General features: G+C 39.9%; 1 protein-coding gene across 1 annotated transcript in view; it reads left to right on the top strand.

Annotated features, from left to right (window-relative positions):
* The window catches only part of E2F7 (E2F transcription factor 7), a 37,212-nt gene extending 30,201 nt beyond the window's left edge, over window positions 1-7,011 (top strand). Inside the window, exons 11-13 of the mRNA XM_060777421.2 lie at window positions 724-985; window positions 2,003-2,418; window positions 5,014-7,011. Coding sequence (XP_060633404.2) covers window positions 724-985; window positions 2,003-2,418; window positions 5,014-5,190 — 855 coding nt within the window. The 3' untranslated portion in view covers window positions 5,191-7,011. The remainder of the gene's footprint in view (window positions 1-723; window positions 986-2,002; window positions 2,419-5,013) is intronic.
* Window positions 7,012-12,606: the final 5,595 nt, after the last annotated feature.

The raw sequence follows: 12,606 nt of genomic DNA, 5'->3' as shown, positions 1-12,606 counted from the left end.
GTTCAAAAGCAGGGCTGTCTAGTCCCCAATTACTCAACAAAGTGGCACGTAAACTACAAGTCAATGCTAACAGAGCAGATCACTCATGATTTCTTGTTCTAGTGATGACAAGTCAATTCCCCCAAGAACATTAAACAAGAGCAAATCTTTTTAGCTAGGTCATCCCCCCAAAAATATGTAACAATCAATCTTGACAGCACTGTCACTGTGATTGTGTTTATTGTAATGTTATTTTGTTACTGTATTCGTATGTTTTGGTTTTTTTAAATGTAATTTTAATGCTGTTGCTTGTTGCTTATGTTTTGGTTTTATCGTGCTGTAATATGTTCGGGCTTGGCCTCATGTAAGCCACCCAAATCCCCATTGGCGGGGTATAAATAAAGATTATTATTATTATTATTAAATATTCTGGTTTTTGATAGTTGTTTCTTATTCAGAAACAAATGTTGGTTCTTGCTCATTTTTGGCACTTCTACTAGACAGCATTGGAGAGAGAAAAATCCATAAGACATTTAGGTGGTTTTGCTCTAGTGAAATTGTTGCGAAATGAGAACATTCCTAATAGAGAAGCTGCTTCATGAGTAATTTATCCCATTATCAGCTGTACTTTTTACCTTTAAGGCTAGATAGGAATAGATCATGGTACAATTTCTATCTTCCCACAGGGTTGCGTCTCTATGAAAAGGAGGATGATTTGTGTTTCTCTTTTTGTTCTTTTCTTAGAAGACTATTAAGCCTGCGGACACAGAATCTTCCCCAGATCGTAACTGCAGTCCAATTGACCAACTAAGAGGCTTCCAGCTTGAATCAGGGACTTTGGCTGCTATGGAAGCTGCCACAAGAGATGCAGCTAAAGCCTTAGGAACATGGGAGCAAGATAAGCCATACAGAAGTAAAGAGCTGAAAGAAAACACAAAAGAAAATGAACAGACTTCCCAAGAAAATGACAAACAGCCCTCCTTGCCACAGTATTTCTTTACAGCTGGTAAATACTGCTCTGAAAATACACTGTTTTAACATCTAGCTAGAATATATTTTCAAACAATGGCTGATGTCCAGCTAAATTAGACCTGTTTAATGACAAGTCAGAAAATAGATAAATGTAATTGATTCAATGGTTCTTCTGCAGTCGGGACTAAAAGAAGATTTAGGCTAATGTCATACCATAATAGGTTCTTTAGTTGACATTTCAGTCTCATTTTATAGGATTTTCAAGATAAACTGGGTTACTAATGTCTCCTTCTGGGTAATAGTACTAAGAATTGCTAATACAATTTACACTTCTGCTGTTGATACCACATTTCTTCCATTCCAAGATGCACTTTTTTCTTATATAAACATATGTAAAAATGGGGTGCATCTTAGAATTGCAGGTGCATCTTATGTATGGCTTGCTATGAGTTTTCTGGGCTGTATGGCTATGTTCCAGAAGCTTTCGGCTTGAATCAGGGACTGTGGCAGGCACCCTCAGAGGTTGTGAGGTCTATTGGAAAGTAGGCAAGTGAGGTTTATATATCTGGAATTTCCAGGGTGGGAGAAAGTACTCTTGTCTGCTTGAAGCAAGTGTAAATATTGCAGTTGGCCACCTTGATTAGCATTGAATAGCCTTGCAACTTCAAAGCCTGGTTGGTTGCTTCCTTCCTTTGTTGGGAGGTGTTAGCTGGTCCTGATTGTTTCATGTGTGACTCTTTATTTACTGTCCTGATTTTAGAGATTTTTAATACTGGTAGCCAGATTTTGTTCATTTTCATGGTTTCCTCCTTTCTGTTGAAATTGTCCACATGCTTGCCAATTTCAATGGTTTTTTTCAATATCATTTCATTTCAATATCATCTAGTTCCAGCTCTCAGTCTGAAATGATATGGAAAGAAAGCAAAACACTTAGCCCTGGTCAATTAATCTCAGCTTCTCTCTGATATCTGATTCCTCACACTCCCATCTTGAGAGAAAAAGAAATGGATATCTTCCTAATTGTAATACCTGCTTCTGTTCTTCTCTCCAGGATTAAATGGTTTTAATGTCCTGTTCCCTGCCAGCCAAACTCCTGCTCCTGTCGGCCTATCTTCAAGCCATTTGCCTTCACTTAACGTTCCCTGTATGATGGTTCCTTCTTCAGCTTTGGCGCCAGTCCCTCTTATCTATTCTCCAGCAGTAACGGCAAGCCAAGTTTCTTCGGCTCCTTCTGGCTCCTTCCCAAGCGTCACATGCATGAATTTCAGCATGCCTGGCCTGACATCTACAACACCTGTTTTCATTGGGACCCCAGCAGTTGTTGCTCAAAATTCATCACCGCTACCGGCACGGGAATTGCACCAGCAGGTTCATTCAGCTGCACACCTGAGCCCTGTGCCAGGATCTGTTAAAGCAGATTCAGCCATTTGCATGGGTCAACCAGTCACCCTTCTGAAATTGCAACAGGTGAGAAAGCCAAAGGGTTAGTCCAACACAGGGATGCAAAACTCAGGAGTGCCAATGCTTTAAAACGTGTCTATTTAACCACCAAATGGCCTACTAGTTCTAAAATTCTGTTTCATTTCGAGCAGATCTGAGTCCTGTGTCTCATCCTTTGCCATTTGGAATGCTGGCTAAGCTTGGTAGGAACTGAACTCTAGTAAGAGAACCAGGCATTTCCTGTCCAGTTTTAAGAGGAAATGCAACATAATGGCTGGAATTCACCAATGTGGATCCTAGGGCTATGCATTCTTCAAAATTCCTGCATATTCAATAGTGTAGGAAAAACATAGGGGTTGCAAAAGTCCCCCAACCTTTCCTAACCAGGAGGCAGCCATTGTAAACAATGGGGATTTCTTCTGTTGATGGAGATGAAGTTTCTTCCTGGCTCCTGAGAGTAACCTTCCATCTAAAAACAAATTGCATCAGGGATCCTTCTTCACACTGTCACAGACCCCCATTGCTTTTAATGGCTTGCAAATCAGGGTTCCTGGGCCAAGCCAGAAGAATCTCAGCCATTGACAGCACCAAAATGTTCTCATTGTCAAATTCTCACAGCCATGCCCTGCTGAAACAACCTATGAAGCATCTTCCCCTACAGAACCGGGAACCTGTTGGGCAAGCATGTATTGCATGACAACAATAGTTTTGTAAACAATATTGAATCTACTCTGGATAATAATCTGAACTTTTAAAGAAGTTAGTGAAAGTGCTCGACTCTGGCCCTCAAAATAGATTTAATTACATCTTGGATAAAAATGGGATTGGCTGCTACACCAAAGGCTCTCTAATTTCTTGAATCATTGGAGTGGAGACAAACCCCAGTCAGAGTCCTCACTTTCAGTACTTGGGGGAAAAGGAAGACTTGAGTGAGGATTGTGGACCCTTTTGTATTACCGTACATACTCAAGTATAAGCTGACCCGAATATAAGCCGAGGAACCTAATTTTACCACAAAAACACTGAGAAAACGTATTTACTCGAGTATAAGCCAGGGGTGGGAATTGCAGCGGCTATTGGTAAATTTCAAAAGGAAAATAGATACCAATAAAATTACATTAATTGTGGCATCAGTAGGTTAAATGGTTTTGAATATTTACATAAAACTGTAATTTAAGATAAGACTGTTCCAATTCTGATTAAACCATGATTCTCACCTTCTTCAATGTAAATGTGCTTGCGTATCCTTCCAATAATAATAGAGTAAAATAATAAATGCAATAAAAATAATAATAGTACAAAATAATAAATGTAATAATAATAATAATAAATTGAGTAAAATAATAAAAGTAATAAAAACAATAATAGAGTAAAATAATGGAATTGTAATAACAATAATAGAGTAAAATAATAAAAATAATTATACATAACAATAAAATGGTAAATAACTATGACTTGAGTGTAAGCCAGGGGAAACTTTATCAGCCTCAAAAAAGGGCTGAAAAAAACTTGTCTTCTACTCGAGTATATCCTTTTTCTTTTTATTGTTGTTTCATTTTTAAGTGGGTGTTAACTGTTCATTTTTAATTGTATCTTAATGAAGTCAATTCCTGTCTTTGACGCTTTACAAAAGCAGAAAAGTGGAAGAGTGTATTACAATAAATAAATGCAGCTTCAAGTTCTTTCCCAAACTAATCAATGCTGTTGTTAACTATTTTAATGTACAACCTAGCATCCAAGCCAGATGCATTCATAACTGGCTTAGAAGTCTAGATCAGGACTTTTTAAACTTTTTTCACTTGCGACCTTTTTATGCCTAGAAAATGTTTACATGACTCTGGGTATATAGGCATATAAAATAGGTATAAAATCAAACATTTAGTGATGGTAGCAAGCATTTGCAAAGCTTGTTAAACAAGCTGATATTTCCTTTTTGTGGAGCAAGGCTGGTGCATGTTCTACAGAGCCTGCTGTAAACACTGCATGTTATTGCCAACAGGTTTGTGTAAAGGGGTGGTGTTCAGAAACCTTTTTAGTAAGGTAAAGCTTTCCCCTGACATTAAGTCTAGTCAGGTCCAACTGAGGGTTGGTGCTCCTCTCCATTTCTAAGCCAAAGAGCCGGCGTTGTTCATAGACACCTCCAAGTTTAAGTGGCCGGCATGACTGCATGGAGCGCTGTTACCTTCTCGCAGAAACATTGCCTATTGTCTTATTCACATCTGCATGTTTTCGAACTGCCAGGTTGGCAGAAGCTGGGGCTCACAGCAGGAGCTCACCCTTCTCCCCAGCTTCAAACCACCAACCTTTTGGTCAGCAAATTCAGCAGCTCAGCCGTTTAACCCGCTGCGCCACTAGAGGGCCCTTCAACCACATAGAGAATCAGAAACCTTGTATGGTGGGTTTTTTTTTTTTTTTTTTTTTTTGCGAAACCAACACTTAAGGGGAACTAATTTACAGCCTGGAAGTAGTGTGCTAGAGAAACTCCAATTCCATCAGTACTGGTATTGTTTTATTTCTCCCCTATGCATTTCAGAATTGCTTTCATTTTCTTTTAGGAGAGAAAAAAAAAGGCAACCCCTCCTCACATCTGAACTGTTTTCTCTTTTTTATGTTTATAAATAGCCTTCTTCAACACCCCTGACTCCCAAGAATATGCGCCCTGCACCCAAAGAGGCCTTTTTCAAGACACCCGGCAGTCTTGAAGATCCTACTGCGTGGCGAAAAAACGAAGGCAGCCAGAGCAGAGCAGCCAGTTCTGTTCAAAGAAGATTAGAAATCTCCAGCAGCAGTTCTGACTAATCCGGATCACAGTTGAGGTGCAGTCAGTTTAGAGCAGAGCTTTAGAGTTGTTACAGAAATAATCAGTTATTACATTAAAAAAGGGAGAGAGAAAACATGTTAAACGCTCACTCCAAGGGCACGCTTGCCCAGTGTGCGTTGCCTGCTGAATTTCTCTCTCCCAACAACTTTCCCTAGTTGTGTAAATATTAATTCCAATTGGAACTCAGATTGTGCATATGAGAGCATCAGATCCTATTGGATGAATTTTAAGAAATTGGCAGGATGTGTGACCGGGTTAAGCAGTGTCTGTTCCAAATACAAAAAGGGGGAGCTGGCTAGCACTTATATAAAGATAGGACACCCTTTACAAAAACTATTTATCCTGTATCTGTATGTAAGGTCAGCCAAGAGGACCTCTAAATGAAATCGCGTAGCAGCTGCTGCTACTGTAGTAAAAAAAAAAAAATCATTTCCAACTTTGGAACAACAGACTTTTGCAAATTACTTGAATGTAACTGATGGATATACAGTTTTCCCTGCACTTGTTAAGCAAAAGTCTAATAACTTACAACGTATGGATGAATGTACACATGTGAAATATTTTAAGACCAAAATAACTGTGAAGTTTTTACATTTTTACAATCGGGTTTGTATTAATGAATGTTGCAGTTCCTCTACTATGATATGTCCTCGCTTTTTTTCTGCACAAGATAGACAGATTTAACTTCCGCTGGTGGAAAGGCTTGTTCCCAAAACTGTAGAGCAGTCTTCCATAACCTGATATCCTCAAGGCGTGTTGAGTAGGAACTTCATCAATTCCCCAAATCACGATGGAGGGCACCAGGTTCAGACTACTGTACAGAGTAGTAGGTTATTTCAAGACTTGCAGTTGTATGGTAAACAATTCATTCTCTGGCTTAGATATTGCCAACAATACCATGCATTTTACAACTAAGTGAGAGTCCAATTTAAGGCATTACACTCAACTGTAATTATACCACAGTCCCTGCAAAGGTGATTCTTCTACCCAACCGAGAAAGCCTGTAGTCACATCTGTATTTCTTATACCGGTCATGGGCAAAAACAGGCTTGTGGGCCAGATGTGGCCCTTTGGGCTCTTTGTCCTGGCCCATCTGCTTCACCCTCCCCTTCAATATGTGGACGCAGTAGCCCGCCACATCCCCAGATTGAGAGGAAGGCAGAGCCACACCTCTGCCAAGGGCTTTCTGGAGAGCACTCAGCAGCAGCGTGCTTGTCTCCCTCCTCTGGGCCTGAGGAAGGCGGGCTGCTGCCTTTCTAGGGGTGAGAGAAGAGCCAGGGAAAGAAATATACCAATGCCAAGCGTGCTTGACAGCGGCGTGTTTGTCTCCCTCCTCTGGGCCCGAGGAAAGCGGGCCACTGCTTTCCTGGGGCCCAGAGAAGAGCCAAGGAGAGAAACATGCCATTGCCAAGCATGCTTTGACAGTGTTTCTCTCCTTCCTCTGGGCCCTAGGAAGATGAACCACCGCCTTCCTGGGCCACTGGAAGAGGCAGGGAAACAAACACGTCACCACCGCTTGGCAGCGGTGTGTTGTCTCCATCTGCCTTCTCGGGACTCAGAAGATCCAGGAAAAGATGCCAAGTGGCAGTGGCATGTTTATCTCCCTGGATACATACCAGCCCCTTCCCTCGCCAAGACCGCCCTTTCTGGGCCTGGCCCCATCGCTTCCAGCCCACAGTCCCCCTTTTTTGGCCCTACCCACACTCCCTCCCAGCTCAGCCCTTGCAGCTAGGCCCACAAGGTGGCCCCAGGGCAAAAACGTCTGCCCATGCCTGACTTATACAATTAAAATGCCTATTTTTCATTTTTTAAAACTATTTTGTGCACAATATTTATAACATGTTACGGTCAGACACAAAGGAGGATAAGAATTGAGAAAGTTCTACCCTGTCATAGAAACTGCAAAATGGGGTGATCAGTCAAAGCAGTAAGATTATTCTCTAGACTTGAGAGAGAAGGAACGGGGGATAAAGGTTAATTCAAAGTTTCCAAACTTTGGCTGTTGATACTTGAGCACAGTTAATCTTTTCCAAATGAACTGAGTAGTATAGATGTTTTGAGTTTACGTCACCAATTCAGTGGCACATTAAAAGTAAATCAGTCATCATGTTACCTCTAACTTTTTAATCAAGAGAATGGACAGTCATACTGTCTCTTTCTTTTTAAAATATTGGGATAATTTTGTATGGAGGACGTCTGTTTCCTGAGGCCAGACACATTTTCTAATCTGTCATTTCACAGGCATAGGAATAATGTTTTAGTGTATGTTTAAGTTGGATTTTAAATAATGAAATATGTTACCTAAAGGAAATTAAGTATGGATAATTCTAGTGGAGCTGCAGAATAAATGGGAAATGCAGTATCCTCATGTTAGGTCAGACCACTGACTGCCTTACAAGGAGGGTGAAAAGACTTAAGTTTCTTAAAAACACAGCAATAAAAATCATAGGAATTCAAAACATGTAGAAAGAAGACCCAATAACTGTTACAGTAGAGTCTTACTTATCCAATCTTCGCTCATCCAGCATTTTGTATTATCCAACACAGTCTGCTTCCCGCCCGGATCCACAGTTATTTTAATACATTGCAATGTTTTAGTGCTAAATTCGTAAATACAGTAATTACTGCATAATGTTACCGGGTATTGAACTGCTTTTTCTGTCCATTTGTTGTAAAACATGATGTTTTAGTGCTTAATTTATAAAATCATAACATAATTTGACATTTAATAGGCTTTTCCTTGATCCCTCATTATCCCACATTTTCGCTTATCCAGCGTTCTAGCGGCCCGTTTATGTTGGATAAGCGAGACTCTACTGTATAATTTACCATTTCTGTTAGTCTGTCGCAGCAAAATGAAGAGCGTCTTGCGGTAACTTCAAAACTAAAACATTTTAACCGCATGATTTCAGTCTACTTCAGTCTGATATGGTGAACTGGGCCCGCTTGAAGCCTATGGCATTATAAATGTATTCGTCTTTTAGGTGTCAGAGAACTATTGTTAACAGTGAATTGTTAATTTTTGAAGAAGTTCTTAACACTACAGTGTGTATGTGTGTTTTTTCTGATTTTCAACAGATGTGTTGTTCCATACATACACATTGAATTGTTTTCTGAGTGAAATTAACTATTTAACAATACAATCATTACCCACACAAATGGACAAAGTCAGTTATGTACAAGACTCCCAATTTATTCTCAGCCATCCCAAAGTGGTGCCACTTTGGGCTTAAAACACATTGTTCCTCTTAAGAGAAAGATCATAAGATGTACCAACTCCTCATCAACCTCCCTCCATATGTCTTCCATGTGGCAATAAAGGAGTGGTATGAGAAGATCAAGGTTGATGTAAAACACTTCCACAATTATAAAACCAGTATACCCCTTCTCATCCCCTTGGCTGTCCTCCAGCATAGCTGTTTTCATGTTCATAACTTCCCTGAGCACATGGTTTTGGTCACACAGAATTGGAAGGAAAAAAATGAGAGTCCAAGTGAGTCTTTCCAGTGGTGCAACTCCTTTTGATGAGCACATTTGTTTGCTTCCAGCTTCACAAAAATATTTGGAGTATAGCAGCCTAAGTATGGAATTTCTTGTGAAGTGGAGCCAGTGTTGGGTTTCATGTGCTTGGAAGAAAGAGGGAGTTTGTCCTAATTGTGGTTGGCCATTTTAGGAGAAATGGAATTGAAGGTTCAAAGGGGACATGATAGGCTTAGACTAGGCATGGGCAAACTTGGGCCCTCCAGGCATTTTGGACTTCAAGTCCCACAATTCCTAACAGCCGATAGGCTGTTAGGAATTGTGAGAGTTGAAGTCTAAAACACCTTGGAGGGTCCAAGTTTGCCCATGCCTAGCTTAGACCATAGAGCTAAGCTAGCAAATAGCGCAACCTGTATGGGTCTGGCTGTTATCATTTTGTGAAGATAAAAAAGGAGTTTAGGTGGACACGAGCTGAGAAATCAGATGTGGGTTAGATCAAGGGAGGTGGTATCTATGGCCCTCCAGATATTGTTGTATTTGGATTTCGGACATGGCCAATCGCCAGCACATCTCACTAGTCTATCAATAATCATTGGAACGACTTGTAGGTCGAAGCAGAATTGAAGCTGCATGAGGTCAGTGATGGTGACCCAAGGTCCAATCAGTGGTGTTTTCCAGTTCCATCCTGCCATATCTTTCATAAAAGCTCTATGAGAAAACTATGAGAGGCAGGAAGATTGTTTGCACTGATCTAAGTGCGCATATGTTCAATTGTGCAGGTTTTCAGGTCTCCTAAAATTTTCATGTTCTGGTACCTTTTTTTCCTTTTTTGCCAAGGAGAGGAAGAGTGTGTGCATAACTTATATACTTGAATCTACCTACAACGTTTACATTTCTCCATTCCTTTTGTAAAAGGTGCTGTTTCTGTATTTAATTTTATTTTTTGTTTTGTTTTTTAATGTAAAGCTGCTTCACATTTATAACATTGCACTGCTAAATTACTTTGGTATTAACTTTAGAACTATTTGTGGTTCTTTTTGCCTGTTAGAAATTACTTTCTTCCTGTCTTTAGTTCTTTTTCGCTACACTCTACATATAAAACTATTGTGAGCACACACTATTGTTGTGGGAGAAGTATGGATATTTTTATACTTTCTATTAGAGGACTAATCTTTGTAAGCTAATAAAAAAGTGAAGCAAAAAAAGCGAAGGGAGTTGTTCCTTTTTGCCCGATGGATTGTTTTTGAAAGAATCATAGAATCATTGAGTTGGAAGAGACCTTGTGGGCCATGCAGTCCAACCTCCTGCCAAGAAGCAGGAAAATCACATTCTGGCATGTTTGAAAGCCTCAAAAGAAGAAGCCTCCACCACACTCTGGGGCAGAGAGTTCCACTACTGAACAGCTATCACAGTTAGGAAGTTCTAATGTTCAGGTGGAATCTCCTTTCCTGTAGTTTGAAGCCATTGTTCCATGGCCTAGGGCCCTTCCGCATTGGACAGTATTGCAGGTGTGGTCTGACCAAGGCAGAATAGAGGGGTAGCATGACTTCCCTGGATCTCAACACTATACTCTTTATTTATGCAAAATCTCATTGGCTTTTTAAGCCGCTGCGTGACATTGGCTGGACATGTTGCAGTATCATATCTTTCAGGAATTTGAGGTCAAAGGAGTGGGACCACCCCATTGTTGCAATCTGAACCCATACAGGATACATACATGGCTTTCCTCTCCCACACTTCATCCTGAAGTCCTGCAAGGCCAAATTTCCATAGTGTGTCTCATCAACTAAGCTAGTTTAATAATAAAAATATTATTATTATTATTATTATTATTATTATTAACTTTATTTATACCCCGCAAAATCTCCCGAAGGACTCGATGCGGCTTATGATCTTAATTATACTAAGACAAATACAAGCAAACTGCACATATGGGTTGAGGGGGAAAAAGCTGTTTCCAAGCAATGCTGCTCAGTATTTCCTAATTTAGCTTGCAGCAGTTTAAATTCAGTCATGTTGGCAGATTTAACACCTGATGAGCAAATTTCGTTATGCAAAAAAGTGCAACAACAACATGTTTTTGAAATATTTGTGCCAAAAAATCGAACATGGGAGGAAATAGTATTTTGACATTTGATCAAATGACAAGAGCTGAGTTTTCTCCAAAATCCAGTTCTTCCCTGGGTTGTGCCACTCCCCTTTCAAAGGATTTGCTTTCACTGACCACAGGGTGGCAGTAGTGTTTGTGTGACAAACTAGGGAAAATGTTCTTCCAAAGTCCTGAGCAAATACCCTTGTAATATTTTTTCCTGGTTTTTTTACACCTATTGATTGTCAGGCAGTTCAAAGTCTCAGATCATTTGCAGTCATTTTTATGCAGAATAGGATGATGATAATCTTCTAAAAGTTGATAAATAGTTCTAGAAGGCTGAGTTCAGTTTCTGCTTGACCATGGAAACCCACTGGTGACATTGGGTGAGTCACACTTTCTCAGTCTCAGGTAATGGCAGATTGAATAGATTCCTCCCAAGAAAACCCCATGATCTTCAGCTCGACAAGCTAGAAATTACTTGAAAGCACAAAACAACATAAGAGCTGTAGGACAATTTAAGCTGTAAGATCTATGACATTGTTGTGATAACCTGTATCGTGTAAACCGCATTGAGTCGCCTGACTGGGCTGAAAAATGCGGTATAGAAATAAAGCAAATAAATAAATAAGATAACTGAAGGGACCGCAGTGGCACAATGGGTTAAACCCTTGTGCTGCTGAACTGCTGACCTGAAGGTCGGCAGTTTGAATTTGCAAGACAGGGTGAGTTCCCATATGTCAGCTCCAACTCCAGCCAACCTAGCAGTTAGAAAGTATGCAAATGTGAGTAGATAAATAGGTACTGCTTTGCTGGGAAAAGGCAAAGAGATGCTTCAAGCAATCTTGCCAGCCCCACAACCAGGAGGTGACAATGCAGGCTTGAAAATGGAGGAAAGCACCACTCCAGAGCCAGAGATGAGCACCGCCTCCAGAAGCCCGAAATGAAAGGAGAAGCCTCTGCCTTTGTTTGTGTTTGTCTCTTATTGTATATGATTGTAAAGACATTGAATATTTCCCTATGTATGTAAATGCTTTAATCTGCTCTGAGTCCTCTAGCGGAGAAGGGTGGAATATAAATAAATATTATTATTATTATTATTATTATTATTATTATTAAAATTAGCAGAACAAATATATTTATAGTTTAATGCTAACCTCAAGGAACTGATTGACAATATCATGTAGATCAGAGGAGTGGACCCTTTAAGTCATTCAGATCATTTGGAGTTCCAACTCCCAGAATTGTCAACCAGCATGGTCAATGGCAAAGAACTAAGAAGATTGTAATCCAGATATTTTCTATCCTTTTTAATGCCTTGCAATTACTTTTTAATTTCTTTTGAATCTCTATGAACAAAAGATCCTGTATGATATACTTATTCGGCTTTATTGTAATTACTATGCTTTAAACCACGTTTTTTGCATTTATAATTTTTTCCAGGGAAACATCCCTTTAAGCATTGCACAGCATGAGTCACTGATAACAACAGCCTGCTTGCAACGGTTTGCGATTAACCATCATGAAAGCATTTCCCTTTATTTGAGTCATCTTCCACAAAATGGACGCCAGATGTAGTCTTCTGTAATTGAAGGTTGCTGTTCTTTTAATCCACCCAAACAAAGCTTGGTTTGTAAAATAGAATTTTCACAAAGAAAAGCATCTTGTGAACGTTAGGCTCCAGCAGAAATGGCATTCCCTACTACAGTGGGTCTTTGGTATTCGTTGGGTTTGGTTTTGGGACTCCTCATGGATACCAACATCAGTGAATGCTCAAATCCTATTCCATACAATGGTGCAATAAAATGGTTCCCCTTATATAAAT

This window comes from Anolis sagrei, chromosome 5 (assembly GCF_037176765.1).
Source record: "Anolis sagrei isolate rAnoSag1 chromosome 5, rAnoSag1.mat, whole genome shotgun sequence".
Lineage (NCBI taxonomy): Eukaryota > Metazoa > Chordata > Lepidosauria > Squamata > Dactyloidae > Anolis > Anolis sagrei.
This window is presented reverse-complemented; position numbering and strand designations above follow the sequence as displayed.